The following is a 19,299-nucleotide window of genomic DNA, read 5'->3' on the forward strand; positions in this document are numbered from 1 at the left end:
GAACAAAGTGAGTCTCTATATGATAGAGAGGAAAGGCCTCTAGATCACAGACCCTATAGGAGAAATCCAACAACAGAAAGAACATGTGGATTAAACGTCCTTGTGTTTCAAAGTGGTATAAAGAATGTTTTTTTCCAGCATGTTATGTGGATTGACAGCAAGCTATCTTGTCATTCTCAAAGTTACAGTTCTTGTCATTCTTGAAGTTTATATCTTATTTTGTCATTCTCGAAGTTATGGTTCTTCCTATTATCTTACACTTTTGATGAAGCCATTCCTTAAAAGCCCTTCCTTTCAGCCTTGATGCCTTCTCTGTAAAATCTCATGCACTTAGTTATCCCAGAGGCACTTATTGAGCACAGATGTGCCAGGCACTGTGTTGAGTATTGGAGCTACTCCTCTGAATAAGGCAGATGGGATCCCCAATGTCTGATGGGCAAAAGGAAGATCTTTTCTTCTCCTCCTCTTCAACCTGTAAAGAAATAGAACCTACGGAGTCTCAAATAATAGACTGAACATATGGCTTCCTTCAGGTTTTCCTGATGGGATCACTCAACTTGGTTGAGATGATAGTCAAACATATTTCAGGTCTTACTAGGAACAAATAATGTGGTTTCATGGCTAAAGCATTGCTTTCAGTCTAGAGATCTAGTTTCTTACTTTGCTATCTTGTATTACCTCGGTGTAAAAAGAATCAAATCAAAGCAACCTCTTCAGAGACATTGAGGTTTCGAATGGGTAGATTAAATGAGTCATGAACTGGAGTCACCCCTACCCTTACTCAGTAGAGCTGATAGTTAGATTTTCATCAGTTTTGCAAATTTGTTGATGTCCTGTTGGTAGCCTGAAATTATTCATGATGAGAGTATTTATCCCATAAAATAGGCAACTGCTAAAATTTGGGGCTTTTATTCCCCAGAAAGCCAGTTGTTAAGCATTTTCTAGCACATCCCTGTTTAAAGGGAAGGTAGATATCCTAATGGTGAAGTGGAAAGTTTGGAAAGATGTCAACACATACAGGATCAAAATGAAGGGAAAAGAAGCAAATTAGTACATAAAATTCTAGGCAATTATTCCCTAGGGGCTAGTTTAATCTCTGTAGGGATGGTGTCCTGCTTTTTGTGCTTCAGAGCTGGTTGTCATGACGTTTTAATCTAGGACTATTTTATTTTATTGTGACAAGAACACAACATGAGACTTACTTTCTTTTAAAAATTTTTTTATATTAAATATAATTTGTTGTCAAATTCGTTTCCATACCACACCCAGTGGTCTTCCCAACAGGTGCCCTCCTCAATGCCCATCTCCCACTTTCTCCTCTCCCCCACCCCCAACAACCCTCAGTTTGTTCTCAGTTTTTAAGAATCTCTTATAGTTTGGCTCTCTCCCTCTCTAACTTTTTTTTTCCCTTCTCCTCCCCCATGGTCTTCTGTTAAGTTTCTCAGGATCCACATAAGAGTGAAAACATATGGTAACTGTCTTTCTCTGTATGACTTATTTCACTTAGCATAACACTCTCCAGTTCCATCCACGTTGCTACAAAAGGCCAGATTTCATTCTTTCTCATTGCCAAGTAGTATTCCATTGTGTATATAAACCACAATTTCTTTATCCATTCATCAGTTGATGGACATTTAGGCTCTTTCCATAATTTGGCTATTGTTGAGAGTGCTGCTATAAACATTGGGGTACAAGTGCCCCTGTGCATCAGCACTGCTGTATCCCTTGCGTAAATTCCTAGCAGTGCTATTGCTGGGTCATAGGGTAGATCTAGTTTTAATTTTTTGAGGAACCTCCACACTGTTTTCCAGAGCATCTGCACCAGTTTGCATTTCCACCAACAGTGCGAGAGGGTTCCCATTTCTCCACATCCTCTCCAGCATCTACAATCTTCTGATTTGTTCATTTTAGTTTCTCTGACCGGCGTAAGGTGGTATCTCAGTGTGGTTTTGATTTGTATTTCCCTGATGAGGAGTGACGTTGAGCATCTTTTCATGATGTTTATTTATTTTTGAGAGAGAGAGAGAGAGAGACAGAGTGTGAGCTGGGGAGGGACAGAGAGAGAGGGAGACACAGAATCCGAAGCAGGCTCCAGGTCTGAGCTGTCAGCACAGAGCCTGACACAGGCTTCGAACTCACAAACCGCGAGATCATGACCTGAGCTGAAGTCGGAAGCTTAACCAACTGAGCCACCCAGGTGCCCCCGAGACTACTTTCTTAAAGAGGACATTATGTAACCATTTAGACTGTGTGTATGTTCTTCTCTTTGGTCCCCTAACCACGGAAGCTGCTAGTGAACAAAACAAAACATATTAGAAGAATAAAGAACATTGAGTTTGGAATGACAGTACTCGATTGCTGAGCAACAGAGTATTCTATGAGTCCCTGAGGATTATTGCTTCCACTTTTCTCACTGATTATCTAAGAAATACAAAATATCAGTATTGTAACCAATTCATAATGAAATAGGTGAAGCCTCACTGAACATCATTTGTGATTGATCCAAACCTGACTGGTGAATTGCATTTGTTTGGAATTTTTGATAGTGGAAAGAAAAAACCTTGGTCAGAGAAAAATTGCACTGTCAGAAGAAAACTTTATTGTTTAAAAATGTGCAGACTCATCGAATAATCTTGCAGAATGTATAGTCAAAATTTAACACAGAAAATTTAGTACTTGATAGAAATAATGAAAACAATTACCACCACCTTACAGGGCAGGAATGTTACACAGTAGTGTTTCATGAAGACAAAATTCTGTTTGCTCAATCACATCTTTGATGTAAAGTTTACAAAGAGCAGAATTCATCTCTAAAAACTATTTTCTTTAAAATTAAAATTAAATGTGTACCTGTATGGAGAAATAAAGACTCCCAACACCTTACCTCAAGCCATACACAAAAATTAAATTGAGATGGGTCATAGATCCAGGCATAAAAACTAAGATGATAAATCTTTGGAACAAAACATATAATATTTACTAGCTTTAAATTCTTATATCCGGAAAGAAAAAAGGTACAAAATTAAAAAGAACTAAAGAAAGTTTGAAAACAGTTTAACTGCACTGTGTAAGAAACTAACCAAGGACTTGAGGTGGTTTAATGAAGTATGCTCCAGAAAATATTTTCTCCATGAAAATGATCAATATTGGTATAATTCCAATGGAAATATTTGTGTGTGTTAAACATTGAGTTAAAACCGCCTTGAAGACACAAAGTCTGGATTAAAATAACGGGGTAAAAACATCTTTACAACAATCCACAACTCTGTCTCATGAGCAGAAAGCTGCATCCATTCCATTTTATTCAACTGAGGAACATAAATTTAAAAAAAAATAGAGGTAAACACCCAGCAAAGCTTCCATGCAACTTTGCAGTGTTGATAAAAGAAGTAGAAATGTACCTTTTGTTTGTCCTTTTCACCCTGAAATTGAAGCATCTTCCTTTAGATGGCCAAAGGTGTCCCTCTCCTATATTCATCGAAAAAATCCCCATTGGGGCACCTGGGTAGCTCCGTTGGTTAAGTGTCCAACTTTGGCTCGGGTCATGATCTCGCGGTTCGTGGGTTTGAACCCCATGTCAGGCTCCGTGCTGACAGCTCAGAGCCTGGAGCCTGCTCTGGATTCTGTGCCTCCCTCTCTCTCTGCCCCTGCCCTGCTCGTGCTCTGTCTCTCTCTCTCTCTCTCTCTCAAAAAATAAAAAAAATAAACATTAAAAAAAATCAATCCCCATCAGATGTGACATCATTAAGTTCTGCTGTGGTCTGACAGGAGTTTGTCTTTATCGGTGTGTGCTTTATTCTAAGATCTTTGAATTAAACATTTGGTAAGATGCTAAAAAATATTTTAAAACTATACTTGCTTCTGAGAACTCATGATTGTCTTTCTGAAGCATTCTGGTCAAAACATTTGATGGAAAGGAACATAAATCCACCCGAACTACCAAAAAAAAAAAAAAAAAGGAATATTTATTGTCAGGATACAAGATGAGTTGAACCTTGGCCTGGTGGAAGCTATAAGGCCAGCGGTCTGAGGCCAAGACTCCAGATGGTCCTTTACACATGTGCATTCACCCCTCCTGGCCCACTGTGGACCAGTAGCCCCTCGTATCTGCTCACTCAGGATGTATGTTTCCCATAAATTATTTTCATTATTTCTATCAAGTTTCCCATATGGCTCTAAAACCAACTCTCAGGCATGAGCACCTACCTTGTGACTCTCAGCTCAAAATCTTGAAGTAGAGGATTCTACTTCATCTTAGAACGGTCAATTTTAACTTTGCTGGTCCAATCAGCTGAGGGGATGACATGGGCAGAATCACTCATGTTGCATATCAGGCACAAGGTGGGCAGGGCAGGTATTCTACAAGGGGTGTGGGTGGCTCAAGCAGGGTATCTGAATGAAATGACGTGAGCAGATCCATGGGCACTGGTGAACTGGAAGAGCTTATATCTCATCTAAAGAGAACACTCAGAGTCAACCAGTTTGGGTTATGCTGGAATGATAGCTCAGTGTGACCAGAGAAGCTACATATCTACATTTTATGCAAAATGTCCTGATTTTTAAAAAGTTGCCAGTTGTAGCAGCCACTGTCAAGCCCTTCCCAAATCCCTTGGGTACTTAACATTTCCATGGGTGCTGGCCTGATTTTCCACTGCCAACTTTGCCTAAGGCTCTCTTTGGCCACTGGAGCCCATTCTACACACACTAGTGGCATGATGGAAATGCTGGTGAATTAAGGCTTCCTGCGGGCAGTTGGACATTTCCTCAGCTCCCTTGTGCTTCTGTTGGAACTACTCTGGGGCATGGTCTATACTGACTTCCAGAGCTCCCCAGAAGAGTTGAAGTCCAGTTGCCCAGTAGTTGGTCATGCACTTTGTATTGGCTGCCCTTCTTCCCCATATCACTTCCCCTCCCCAACCAGTGTTTCTTAAAGGCACCTTTAATAAACGACATGGCCATAGATTCTTGACTCAGCATCTCTGGAGAGAGTTAATTCAAAATTTTTTAAAAAGTGTATCACTTAATCTATTGTATCTGCAGTGTTGACTCAATTCAAGAGCTGTCAGGTTATTAAATTAAAATTAACCACCTACACAAAATTCACCATCATATACTTTTTAGCATCATGGCCAGAGAGGCTTAGAAAAGAAAGGTCTAAGCTCAGGTGCTCACAGGTTGACAGGTAAACCCTGAGGAAGACCTGGAGTGTGTGGCTCCCTGTCCATGGCCTCCTTTGGCTTAGGAGCTAATGTGGCTTACAAGGCTTCCTCATTGTAGGTGTGAAATCACTGCAGGGTGTTACCACTTAACATGTGGAGCTTTTCAAGTAAGGAGGCTGAGAAGACACATACTTTTTTAAAAAAAAATTTTTTTTTCAAGTTTATTTTTGAGAGAGAGAGCACAAGGGGAGAGGGGAGAGGGATAGAGAGAGAGGGAGACAGAATCTGAAGCAGGCTCCAGGCGCTGAACTATCAACACAGAGCCAGATGTGGGGTTTGAACCCATGAACCTTGAGATCATGACCTGAGCTGAAGTTGGTTGCTTAACTGGCTGAGCCACCCAGGTGCCCCAAGGCACATACTTTTGAAATGTCAAAAGAGACTGGCCTGGGAGGTAGCCACCCTCTCTCCCTTCACAGCCATGTTTCCAGGTGGGCAGAGTGCACCAGCCTTGAGGACTGAGCCATGCTTAAGAGAAGTGTTTACCTAGGGAAAAAATAGGGATGTCTGTAGGGAAATGCAAGCTGGAGAAGCAGGAAGCTAATCCTTGAATGGCCCAAGGAGTAAAATGAGGGTGGTGGGTGGGAGGTGACAGAGACAGTTTCCCATCCAAGTAAAGGAGGAGTTTCTTGACAGCTGAGCTTCCCGCCTGTTGCCCAAGGTGGCATGCATTGCCCTTGGTGGAAGTGTTCACACCTTCGCCATGGGGGCACCAGCATGTCGTAGACTCTGGGTCTAACGTTCTCTCTTGTCTAGCAAAAGAGCGGGATGCAGGATTGAAAGCGAGAGATGGCTAATGTCTGGGAAAAGACAAGAGCCCCAAATAAGGGTCCTTGCCCCATTTTTATTAGGATCAGAAGGCTTACAAACATGGCCATGGACATGCACAAAGGGACAATGAATTTGTGAACATTAACTTGTGGATCTGAGGGAAAGGGGGTCTTGAGGATATTCGGGGTTAGGGGTTTGGGTTAATACAAAAGGAAATCTGGGCGCCAGGCAGTCGGGAGGAGAGTTGTTTACAGCGGACATGAGGCAGCACCTCTGTTTATCTTAGCTAGCCTAGGGACCAGACAGACTGGGGAAATAACCTGAGGGTTGACAAGGCACCTTTTCTTTTTTTAACCATCTCCGCTCTGGGCTGTTTTGCCTGCAACGCAGCCATCCATAGTCCAATTCACCCGTTTACCTAACCTGGCCCTATCCTCCCATGAAAGCAGCTTTTCTGCTACAGTATTAAATTGGGGGTGCTTCCCCCTGAATATCTAATCTTGTTTATTTCATATACCTATGTATTGGGCACCTTTGAGCCTGTTCCTATTTTAGGCCTTTGCCTCTCTCTCTCTCTATTCTGGGGGCTCTGCACCCCCTCTCTATTTTGGAGTGCCTTTGCACCTCCCTATTCTTGGGGTGTCTTTGCACCCCCCTATTCTTGGGGTGCCAGTCTGGTTTACCCAAACTTGGGTGTGAGCATTTTATGGCTTTGTATTTCTTTATGCTTTGTTAACCCATTGATGTAAGCCCGGGGGATTCCTAGGCTTATCTCTCACACCAGCAAAGCTAATGCAGCGTGGATATGGCGAGAGTCTCTGGGAGGCACCAGTTTTCCAAGGATGCAAGGGGTGGACCTCCAGTGCAATTCACCCCATTGTCAGGCCAGTCCTAGGAGTGGCAGAAATGCTCCTTGATTAAAAAAAAAAAAAATTATTTGATAGTCCTGGGAAATTACTCCTGGGAAAATTGAGGTACTGAATGTTGTTTCCAATTCTATTTAAAAATACACTTATTAGTAAGAGGGCTGGGAATACAGTTCTTTGCTTCTCATTTCTTCCAATGAACTAGTTTCTCTTTTCAATGAAAAAATTGCATAATCTTAAAACTTAAGAGAAAAAAAAAGGTTCACTATCAACTGAGGGAAAATCAGTGCTGGACAGTGATACAAAATGCTTAAAGAAAAAACTTTTAAAAATTCATGTAATTTGAATTGTCAAGCCAGAGCCTGGAATCGAGTTTTTCTGTCCAGCTTGTAAAATCCCTGGTAATACAAAGATAATTATGGAAATATTCAGAGACTTTCCCTGGATCCAGACACAGAGCCGCCCCACTGGCTTTTACCTCTTAGTAAAGAGGAAAAGCATTCAAAAGACAGACCTGCCGTCATTGGAGCCACTTAAAGAACCAGCAAAAAGGTGACGTGCATTTCTCAGGATTGGCCTTGACCTGACAGGTCCCCAGGGGTGAGTCATTTTCTCCTTCTTCAGTCAGTTTGGCTGTAAAATAATTATAATAACGAGATCTTGTTTACTAAGAGCTGAAGTCCACTTCGCCTTGTCTCATTCAGCTGCCAGAAAGGAGAGGAAGAGAGGTAGTGATTAGAAGGCTTTTGTGGCTAACTGTCGTAGCAGCTCGGTGTTGAGAACCCATGCCTTGAATAAGCGAAGTCTCTTGTAAATTGGACTTGTGAGTAGTGGGTGCCCGTGTAAGTGTCCCTCTGCTTCTCCTGTGGGTCTGCACTTGTGACCTGAAGCAAACAAATAGGAAGGGTAGTTTGACTAAATAAATGGAGAGGGGACAGGGTAGGCGGGAAGGGGAGGAAGGAGCCTCCATCTCGGTCGGACCCTCCATCCTGCCAAGATCTGGCCTGTGGCCAAGTAGAGCAAAAGCTGCGAGAGTGCCAGTGGCTCAATCGAGCCCCACTGATCAGTGGCCTGGAAGCTGGGCACTCGGTGTCTCTCTCCCTGCAGCCAGTCTTCAGCCAGGGTCCGGGCGGTGGTGCCTCAGTGCCTGTCCTCAGTGGCTCTCAGTTGAACGAGCTGGACAGTGAGCCTGGAGCCTGGACTGACCACTCGGTGAGTCCTTTACGCTGAAAATTCAGAACAGACCTTCACCTCAGCAGTGGCTCTTGGGGCCACCTGAGAAGCCACGGCTAGGTTTACTCTCCAGTGGCAGAGCCTGGTGTTTGTGTGAGAGAGGAATACTCACTTCCTGCCTTTGTCCCTTAGCTGACTGGAGCAGCCGGCTTCGTTTACATTCCTCTAGTGGTGTTATTGAAAAGCCTTGGCAGCTCCCAAATGTCCCACTAGGGCTTTTCCCCACCCCACCCCACCCCACCCCCCACTATCTTTTTTTTTTTTTTATTTATTTTTTTCTAGCTTTTAGCTAGCATCTGGAAAGATCCACTGGATGCGATGGGCTCATTTTTCAAGAATCCGCTTTACCTTCAGGGAAATCAGGAAAGGAGCAAGCTCTCAATGTATAAATGTGGAGGAATTTACAACCTCTCAAACTACTGCACCTTTTTTGTTTCAGTCCAGCATGTTACTGGAATGGTTTTAGGACGGAACTGCTAGTGTAACCCCTTGGGGTAGGGAGGGGTGAGGAGCCATGAATGGAAAGAAGTTATCCATTTTAAATTGTATTACAATCTGTCCTTATTGAGTTAAAGTCTTAGAGGTTATGGTTTGGGAAGGAAACTTGTTACAATGGTAAGGAACTTAAACCAGAACTTTTGGGGGGGATCTTAAGAACTATGTGTATATATATATATATATATATATATATATATATGGGTATATATATATATATATATATATATGGGTATATATATATATATGGGTATATATATATATATATATATGGTTTTTTTTTTTTTTAATGAGAATAATCTATGATGTGCTGCTGTCCGCTTGGATTTCATTCAACTGGAAGGACCCGTGGTCGTGCTTGGCAGCCTGCTCTTATCACCTGCTGTCATCTTCCTCCTGGAGCAGCCTTTTGAAGAAGGAGAGAGGCAACCTGCATTTTCCTGAAGAAATGTGATAGGTCTGCCTGCCTGGCACGCATGGAATCTACACTGGATGGTTCCCTGAGGACCGCTTGAGGTTGAAGTGCATGCATGCAATTTTCAGGCAGCTAATTAAACTAGTAAACTTCTGGAATCCAGACTGCTCCCTGGCTATAGGCGAAATGCCCTGCCTGTCGTGGCTCATCAGAAGGGGTTTGTCTATGGAAATCTTAGGAACAGAACAAAGAGACTTCGATCTGCATGAGGAATGAAGTCTTGGCTCTTGCCAGCAGCTCCTTAACTGCTGCATGATGTCAAATCCCTCGCCTAGAAAACGTCTGAAAGGAAAAGAATTGCACATTAGGCTTGGTTTCAGGAAGTGTTCTTTCTTTATGTGTGTGCTTCTGCATGGAAACAGTTAATCATGTGCTCCCTCAGGTTACGGTGTGGCTCCGTCTCCTCTTAGTTCTGAACACAGCCCTGTGTTTTCATTCTGGAGTCGCTCCAATCTGTGGACTTTGCTAGTAAGTGATGAACTTCAAAGGCCTTGGAGCTGGGGTTCCGTTCAGCTGCTGAGCCTGACAACCTGAAGGTCCAGAGTCAGCAGAATTGCAAAGGAGAGCTCCCGTCTTCTCAGGAGGTTTTGGAATGCTCGCCTCCATCCCAGCAAGTGGAAAGCAACACAGGGAAGGCACCTCTGAACCTTTACAGAGAGGGAGCCATGGAGGGAGGACTAAATTGGCGAGGGTTCCCGAAGGAGGGATGGGTAGCACTGCGTTACTGTCTTCCTATAGATGAGATTCTACAGATCAACAGAGTCCCCTATGAATGTGAACATAGGGGCAAATCTTGAGGCCAAAATGAGCCTCTTGCCAAAAAGTATTCTTTGCTAATGCACATGTAGCTCTCTGCTAAGTAATTATGCTTTTCCACTTGTTGAAATGTCCCTTTGGTGCTATTGGCTCTCTGCCCACCCCCCACCCCCCCAACCCCCCCCCCCCCCGCAATAATGAAATTGCTTTTGCAAATTGGCAGCAGCTACTGTGGCTTTGGCTTTGGTGCCTCCCGACCCCACCCCTGCAGCTCAAACCCCTTTAATATTCCTTAATGTGGCGTGACCTGTTTTCACTTTATTGTCCTTATACCATGTTGGTGATGGTCAGGACGAGCTTCGTCTTGAGCGTGTTATGGCAAACAGAAGAGATTGTGAGCAGGAGAACAGTTTTACACTTGCTCCTGGCCCAGCCTCCCTGGGTAAGGAAGGTTTAGGGATGCCCCCCTCTCCAGGTCTGCACTGCACTCTGGCTGGGGTAAGGCCAGCTGCCTGGGTGTGCATGTGTTTTACTTAGGAGTGGACATTGAAGGCTTTGTAGCCAAGAGGGAAGATTATCGAGTTTTGATGCTCAAGTGAGGGAAATTCCAAGCTGAAATGACCACAGTTATGATTCAGAATCATATCATGCCTTTAAATTTTTCTCTGCATTCCAAAGTGCACTGCCCCCCTCCCCTTGGGTTATCATGGAGCTGTTTCCGTGTTGTTTCTTATACAAACTTATCTCTGTAAACAGGGACGTAGGATTTCATCTCAATCTTTGATTTCTAAGGAGAAAATAAAGGGATTTATTCCCAGTGCCCTTGTGTTGACCTTGCCTGGGGGAGAGGGCTAGCAGAGCTGATGATGACCTCATCTCATTCCGGCAGGATTTCCTGGGACATGCAGGGCCTCATTCTTCTGCTGTCCCTCTGTGTTCAGCCACATTAAGTCCATAAGCTTCAGAGCAGATTACGGTGACATCTAATATCGGTCCCTTTAGGACTCGAGCATGAGGTCAAGCAAACATACAAAGCAATCATTATACTTTCCGCAGTCCCAGAGACCTTCTGCGTCAGCTGGAGAAACAGGAGGTGGGGCAGTGAGGTGGGGCACAGACTAGGAACTGAGCTGTCTGGAGCAGGAAATCAGCCTGAAAGGGGATGGAAGGGCTTTGGTGGGAAATAAATGGCACTGTGTTGTTGACGGAAAAAGATCTTGGCAGGACTGTTGTTGTGAGTGTTCTGTGGCTTAGAAAGGAATTTCCTACAGGCTGGACTAACCATTAAAAATATCTCTACCTTCAGGAGTCCCGGGCGTGCAATAGAGCATCGCTGGGGGAGATGTCAGCTTGGACCATGGGTGCCCGCGGTCTGGACAAGCGAGGAAGTTTCTTTAAGGTAAAAGGAAGCCTTGATTGGGATTTCTAATGGGCAGTCTTTCTCACTTTGCTGGGCTGCTTGAGGAGCTGCAGAGTGAAGCCTGTTCTGAGCCAGCTCTGGAGGGGTGGCGGGGGGAGGGGGGGGGGGAAGCTTGCCTGAACCCAGCTGCGAGCTGTTACTGGGTTTACAGTAGGTTGGAGTTTTTGTGACCTAGTGATTCCAGACAGGCCTGGGATCTAGGACCTGTGAGATGCAACCCTGTATAAAACAGTTGAGGCAATCTTTATCTGTTCCTTTTTCAACTGGATGGTTTTATGATAGAAGCTGGATTTTGCATTCCAGTCAACCGATGCTGTAGGCAAGTGTGTTTTGCACTTTACTTGACTGTATGAATCACGTAGGTCCTCTTTAAAGAACAACAACAACAACAACAACAACAAACAGATTCCTGGGTCTCACCCTAGACTGATTGTTATTTGCTGGTGTATTTTATCAAATACTTAGAGGCCTCTTATGATCAGGCAAGAGAGAACCAAGGCATGATTAAAACTGTGCCACTCTCCATATGCATATAGATGTTAATAGGTTGAAATTACCTTGCTAGTTTAATGAGATTCTAAATGGGTATTTTATATACTCTGTGTGTATGTTGTAAATTAAGACTTGGTGGTCATTTCAAATTTGCACTTGGGAATTCATTTCCTTCTTATGGCTTTTGCTTTGTATAAAAAACAAGATCATGTAAAGGAGTAGAAAAACGGAGGTAAAATGTGCATTTGAAATCTGTCATAGGAAAGTGTTCAAACATCCTATCTTTTTCCTCAAAGGAGGAATAACACAGGAGCCTCCTAATTACCGAGGAAAACGGACAATGTTTACTAATTCTCCCATCTTGATGGGTTGCAAGTGTGTATTAATTTGCATGTATATGCTTCCCATTTGCAAAAGACTAAACCGATTTACTATGTCAATTTTGGACTCCATAAAAATCTATCAGAAGAGCCTTGTTGATACAGCAAAGCTAAATTCAACAAGCCAACCACAGTAAGGAAGGACATCATCAGGACACAGTCCCACTGGTGTGCAAGTGGGAGGATGGGAGACATCTTCACAGGGTTCAGAGGTCTGGGCTTGGGTCCCTTAAGCTGTATTTTCCAAGGCAGAGAATTGATCGGATTTCAGCAGAGTATGTGGCATAATAGTTCCGGATTGGTGGATTCAGCAAGACAATGGTCTTGAATAGAATCTTGGCAAGTTAACTATTGTTTGATGAGCAAGCTTTTCCCAGGTGAGCAAACTGTTTGCCAGGACAAATTGTCTTGTAGGAATTTCCTGCAGCAAATAGCAAAGTGATTTGTTGGTTTAAAGCCTTAACATCCTGGGTACGAATATCCTGGAAGAAATAGTTATGTTGACACAGATGGTCTCGATTCTCCGTCCTCATAGTTATGTGATGTGGATATAGCCAACTCTGTTCTTCATTCGTTTACTCAACTTGGAATAAAGCTGTACAACATCCACCCACTTGAGGCAGACGAGGGACTTTTCAAGTCTCTTATAGACCAGGCACTAACCCACCAGGCTCCTGACTCATCTCCAGTTCCTAGATCCTGTGTTATGTGGAGATACTTACTTCATCCTGGTAGAGGGGACAAACCCACCCCCCTCCTTAACCCAAGGCGCTGCCTACATCAGCCTAACTATTGGTTAGTCTGTAATTACCACCTTATGCTCAGGAAATATGGGGCGGGGAGGGGGGTGGAATCTTACATAGCAGTTAGACTTTATAGTCAAAGCAAAAGAAGAAAATCAAGTATGGTCAAAATTGCCTTTGAAAATTCCTGAGGGAGGGTCCATATTGGACTCAATACCACCTGTTGATTTCATGGTAGCCAGTGTGTCCTGAAGTCCTGGGGAGAAAAAAAATTTTTTTCAGTTGGACAGCAGGTAAAACAGTTAACTTGTATTTCTGGGCTATGTCCTATGAAAGAATCAATCAGGCAAGAAGTGAGAGGCCTGCCTGACCCCAATGAAGACAAGTCTTGCTCATCTCTCCTGTGTCACATGTCCTGGAAGAAAATGTTGGCCAAGAGGTCTGCACTGTTTAACTTGGTATCGTCTTTCTTTTTTTTCTTCTTCTTTTCTTCCCCAGAGCTTAAATTGTTTAAGTTACATACTACAAGGTAATGGTACATTTTATACTTCTTTTCTTTCTTTTCTCTTCTTCATAGATAATATTATTCTTTATGATGACTATTCCATAATTAATGATGGAGTAGTATTAGTTATTATAATATTAAGTAAATAAATATGATTGTTAGTTATTATTAATGATTTCACAATTTAGGCATGTAGTTATCCACAAGAATGAAGTCAACTGCCCTTTGGACACAGGTCAGGTGGGTTAAGGCACCTTTGTGTCTTGCAACTTATCTGAGTCATTTCCATGAGCCAGGATAGATAGAAAACCACAAACCGAAACTTACCAGTTGGTTAGCAATTCTGATTTTGAAAATACAAATTGAATAAGGGAAGATAATGATGAAAAAGAGGCCTGGTGATTGTCTTTCAATTATCTACACTTTACACAAAATCACGTGAGCCCTAATAGCTGAGAAATGTGTATGGAATTCATCTGTGAGCCAAGAATGTAACCAAGTATTCTTACACTTCATGAAATTGTCCTGTCTGGTTATAGGGCATCACTGATGTTTGGGAAGCACAGCATGGCAGTAAGAGTCATTCCAAAATTTAGCCCTCCCCCCACCTCCCTAGGTATATGGAGTCAACCTCAGGTCTCAAAGTCCACTTCTTCAGGAAAGATTTTTCAGGAACACCACATTGGGGTATATATTCTCAGAGCCCCATTTACTTCTCACATGAAACATTATTTTCTTTTATGACTTGTAATGTGTTTAGTATTGTGAATATTTGATTGGCTACTGAAGATTGTCTGAGCATTCTGGGGTGGTTGACAGTGCCCCATGGTTATTATTCATGTGGAATCACATCCTGGAAGCCTGGCCACAGAAATCCTATCCTGGACAAACACATTTTCCACAGTCCTTCCCATCGTGAAGCACCATCGTGAATTTTTTCAGAAATGCGTCTTCCTGGTCTACAAGGCATCCATTAAAACATATACGGGGAAGCAGGTGATGCCCTGGACAAAGCAACCAGAGTTATCTGCACGTCAATATAGAAGTGAACACCTGTTACTATACATTTCAGGATGTATTGTGTGAAAGAGCTTGTGTAAGAAAGACATCATCTAGGCTAGAAAAGCTCTAGGTGGTTCTGCACTAGCAGACAAACTCAAAGTTAGCTTTGATCCCTCCTTTCCTGAATAGCAAAGCTTCCTCCAAGCCACCCACACCCCTTCCCCATCCAGAGGCCCAGTTCTGGCAGATTCCTCTCAAGTCACCAAACTCCCCACCATCCTCCTTCCTCTACAGACACTTTCCCATTTCTGTTCTCATTCTTTCATTTCTGGGCACTACAGATGATGCCTTTAATGTGTCTGCACTACCACCAGGCGTGTTTATTTCCAAACCATCCCATCATCCATTTCGCCTGCTTGCAGACTCTGGCTTTATGCTGGGCCCAGGACTGGTCTGTATTCTTTACCTTGACAGTTGAGGTCTTCTGGCTCTCCTTTCCCTGCTTCTTCCTCCACTGGTCCTACCACTGTGCCCTCTTGGGTCTGCTGCTGTGGTCCAAACCTGCAGGTGCCCAGATTCCAGGCTTGGCCCATCCCTCCTCCTCCCCCTCACCTTCCACCTCTCCCCACCAGGCTCCTAACTACCCTTCCAGGCTGACATAGACACACTGTATCCATTGACAAAGGAACTCACATGGTCTGAGCTGATATCTACCTTTATTTTTGTCTGAAGATAAAATTGTGGTAGATGGCCTAGCTATGACTCCAGCATGGTACCAGGAAGTAAACTTCAATTCATACATAACTTTAGCTCTGCCATGAGTGATTTCCTCTGTCCTTTTGTTGCTGTTTCCTTGCCCCCGAGGGGGCAGCCTCTCATGGCAGAGAACAATTCCAGAAGAGGACCAGTGTGTATTGCCCACTTAACAATCCAATTTCTTCCAGGAGTGCCTGGGTGAGCCTTCCCTGTGCCATGTACAAGTTGGTAGAGTTCTCTTTTTCTCAGTGACTGCTTCCCAGCCTCCTTTGCCCCCAGGACAGGAGAGCAGTTGGTCTTAACTGACCAGGAAAAAAATATGTTTGGACTCCAGGGATCCTGCCCTCCTGTGTTTCCCAACTGCTCCCTTCTGCGGGGACACACTCTGAGCCTGGGCTCACAAACCAGCTGGGAAGTTTGAGGGCACAGTTCAGCAGCAGAGGCTAAGTTTGAGAAATCCTTTTTTGGTCATTTTGAATGGTTTGGATAACAGGTGCATCATGTTTCAGACCTTTCAGAGAAGCCATAGAAGAGAGCTCTCTGGCACCATAAAGAATAGAGTGTGACTAGTTTTGAAGAAACCTGATTGCTAAAATGTGACTGTACAAAATAGATAAACCAGAGGTGATGATTCACTTCACCCTGACTGCCTTCCCTTAACTATCAGTCTTTCCTCAGCATTTGAAATGTTATTCTGTTTTCAACAATTCTGTCTGCAGGCAGATTTTCAATCATCCAGAAGTGGTGCAATCGCACACCTTGGGTGATTCCCAGCATTCAAACTTCCAGACTATTCTTGGTGTGGAGAGTCATTTCTTTCAGGCACAGTCCAGTACAGCAATTCACTGTTGTGTGACCATGGACAGAGATGGCAGGGGCTTGAAAAGTAATGAATGGAACCAAAATCACATTTTAGTCAGTAATTTCATTGGCCAAATCCTTACGTGGCTCTGTGGACACTTAAAAGCCAAAGGTATGAGCGCCACACCCTTAATCTTTTAGCATGCCCCCTGGACAGTGAATGGACATCACTTCACATGCCAGACAGCCAGGGAGGCACCATGTACCAGTCTATACTCAAGAAAGGACTAAGCACCCTGCAGTGAGAACAAAATAGAGATTAGAGATTTGGTCAGAGCAGATGACATATTGATAATTATTCATAATAATGTTGCAAAGCATAGCTGACATCAGTATTTGGTGTATCTTTTGTTTTCCATAAATAAATTCTTCCCAGACGCTTAAACCTGGAGAGGGCTTAGAGAGGTGCTGTCCCTTGGAAATATGAAGTCAGCTACAGGGGTCATTTTAAATGTTCTAGTAGCCACATTAAAAAAAAAAGTGAAATTGATTTTAATGATATGTTTTATTTAACTTAGTATATCTAAAATATTGTCATGTAAATGTGTAATCGATATGAAAGTATGAATCAGATGTTCTATATACTTTTTTTTTGTACCATGACTTTGAAATCTGGTTTGTACTTTACACTGAGCACATCTCAATTCAGACTAGCCACATTTCAAGTGCTCGGTTGCCACATGTGGCTGGTGGCTGCCGTTTTGGACAGTTGGAGGGCTACATTTTATGTTGTCTAAACCACCTCCTGTTACAGATGGGTAAACTGAGGTCCAGGGTAAACTGAAGTGCCAGGACTGGTTCGTCTATAGGACTGATGGGAACTGGACCTGACTTTTTCCTGAGGCACCCTACCCTATATAGCCCACCCAAGGGGTCCACTCTGATCCCTTTCCCCTTCTTCCAGTGGGATTTCCCAGGAAACTCCATCCAGAGAGGTCATGAGGACAGTGATGTCTCTTTGGAAGAGAGGTTGGCTTTTTTGGATGCACATGCTTGTCTCTCACCATCTGCTCCAGATCCCTCCAGGACACATATCAGTCCCCAAGGGCATGACTTTCTAGGAATGCCATCATAATTATTAGACAGCAGTTCCCAGTTGTGTTTTCAAAAAGCGATGGATTTCATGGTTTTATTGGATAGCTTTTCTAGCACATTTTGGCCATTCATTTCTTTCTTCTTCTTTTTTTTTAAGATTTTTTTTAAATTTTTATTTTTTTGAGAGAGAGAGAGAGAGAGAGAGAGAGCACACAGACATGTGAGTGGGGGAGGGGCAGAGGTGGGGGACAGAAGATTAGTAGCAGGCTCTGTGCTGACAGTGAGCCCAATGCAGGGCTCATGAACCATGAGATCATGAGATCATGACCTGAGCTGAAGCTGGACGCTCAACTGAGCCACCCAGTTGTCCCTGGCCATTCATTTCTGATATTAAATATTACATTTTGGGCTGCAACACATTCTCACTTGCTTTAAGGAACTTTTTTTTAAAAAAACAAAATCAGAAGTAAAATAGATTTCCTTGGTTCCCCTCAACCACATATTTCTCCAGGATTACGTATAACTCTGAGTTTTCATTATCAGTGGGATACCAAGGAGGGAGATGTAGATTTGAAGGAGTATTAAAGGACTATTATGTCAACATATAATTGTCAGAAAGTTAAAACATAACTCTCATATAATATGGAATGAACATCTGTCAAAGCTTTATTCACCCCATGCATGAAACCAGGAAACCAGCATAAATCTGGTTCAAAGAACACTTTGACAAGTGTCATATCTGTAGTGTATACCTGTTAAAAAGTCCTTCTGTAATAAGTTTACCAAGTTAAAAATCAAAACTGGTTAAAGTCCTACAGGCAATAAAACTCTAATCTTTGGGATAATCTTTTTTTTTTTTTTTTGAACAGAAATCTCCAGGCTGACATGTAACCATCCAGTACCCAAGCTGTTCATTAGTTCCACATAGCAAAGTCAAACATAGGTACATCCCCTTAGGTAATTAAATAATCTTTAGGTGATTTTGTTAAATAATGCTCAAGCACAGTGCTCAAAAACAAAAGGGCTCTTCTACCTGGAAACTTTAAAACCTTCTAATAAACAACTCTTGGGCAAAAGGGGAAATGCAAAATAGAATTACAGAATTTCTAAAAAATAATCAGAACACTATGGCAAAATGGAATTACATAATTTCTAAAAAGTAATTAAAACACTACCTGTTAGAATCCATGTCATATATTTAAAGCAGAGGTCAGAGGGAAATTCATAGCATTAAACATGTCAAAAAAGACATGTCCCACCCACCTTTTGGCCTTATTTTCAAGTTTTAAATAGTGTTCTTTATTAACACTGAAATGGCTTATTCCCTGCCTCTTCTATGACCCTCCCCTTTCCTCGTCCCCATCTTTCTCCAACCAGGGATTGTGCCTTTAAAGAGTGCATTTCTTCAGTGAGGTCATAGAACCATGGGAAATCTTGCTCTGACTTTGATTTAGAGGTGATTTCTCCTTAGAGGAGAAACTTCCTGTTCACTGGGGAATCAAAGATATATTAATAGCATTAATTTCTGGACTCTTTTTCATAATGGAAAAGCCTCACAATGATATTTTGGATATTGCTCTGATACCTAAAGTCAAATACCAGAGGCTGATAAAATCCTTGCGTGTAAGTTTTACGGACTGAGGTGCCAATGTGTGTGGAGCCTAATTTCCCAGGATAGATTTTCTTTCAAACATCTTTACATGGTAAGCAAAAACTATTTTCACAACAAATTTGAAGCTCTATTATCTATTGCTATATAACTAATTGCCCCCACACCTTAGTGACTTAAAACAAGTGTCTGTACCTCACTGTTTCTGGAGGTCAGAAACCTAGGCTTGTTTAATGGAGTGCCTCTGGTGCTGGGTCACTACGAGATCACTGCCGAGTTGTTGGCTGGGCTGTATTCTCATCAGGTGGCTCAAACGGAGAGCCTACTTCAAACTCACTTGGCAGGTGTCTATCCCTCTCCACAGGGCTGGCCTCAGGACAAGGCAGATGGCTTCCCCCCAAGGTGAGCCATATAGGAGAAAACAAGAGAGACAAAAGCTAGAGTCTGTTTATAACCTGATCTTGAGAGTGATGCCCCATTACTTCTGCCGTGTTCTGTTTGTTAGAAGCCAGTCAGGTAGTCCAGCCCTAACTCAAGGGGGCATCACTCAAAGGTGTGACTACAAGGATGTCTAGAGTTTACCAGCCATCTTAGAGACAAAGACATAGGCAAATAGTTTAGTTACAAAGTCAAAAACCTACAGGGCCAGACAGAATGATGGGAGTGAAATGAATAAGTGGG

General features: G+C 42.9%; 1 protein-coding gene across 4 annotated transcripts in view; it reads left to right on the forward strand.

The window, feature by feature from the left end:
* The window catches only part of RIN2 (Ras and Rab interactor 2), a 224,041-nt gene that overhangs the window by 103,247 nt on the left and 101,495 nt on the right, over positions 1-19,299 (forward strand). For 2 of the 4 annotated variants that reach the window (XM_006929986.5, XM_019826878.2), the window contains one exon: positions 11,122-11,214. In XM_006929986.5, the coding sequence (XP_006930048.2) occupies positions 11,158-11,214 (57 nt within the window). In that variant the 5' untranslated portion in view covers positions 11,122-11,157. Of the gene's footprint in view, positions 1-7,363; positions 7,457-10,751; positions 10,909-11,121; positions 11,215-19,299 lie in introns of those variants that run through there. The other 2 variants (XM_019826879.3, XM_045053928.1) reach the window with 2 other exon arrangements.

This window comes from Felis catus, chromosome A3 (genome assembly GCF_018350175.1).
Source record: "Felis catus isolate Fca126 chromosome A3, F.catus_Fca126_mat1.0, whole genome shotgun sequence".
NCBI classification, from domain to species: domain Eukaryota; kingdom Metazoa; phylum Chordata; class Mammalia; order Carnivora; family Felidae; genus Felis; species Felis catus.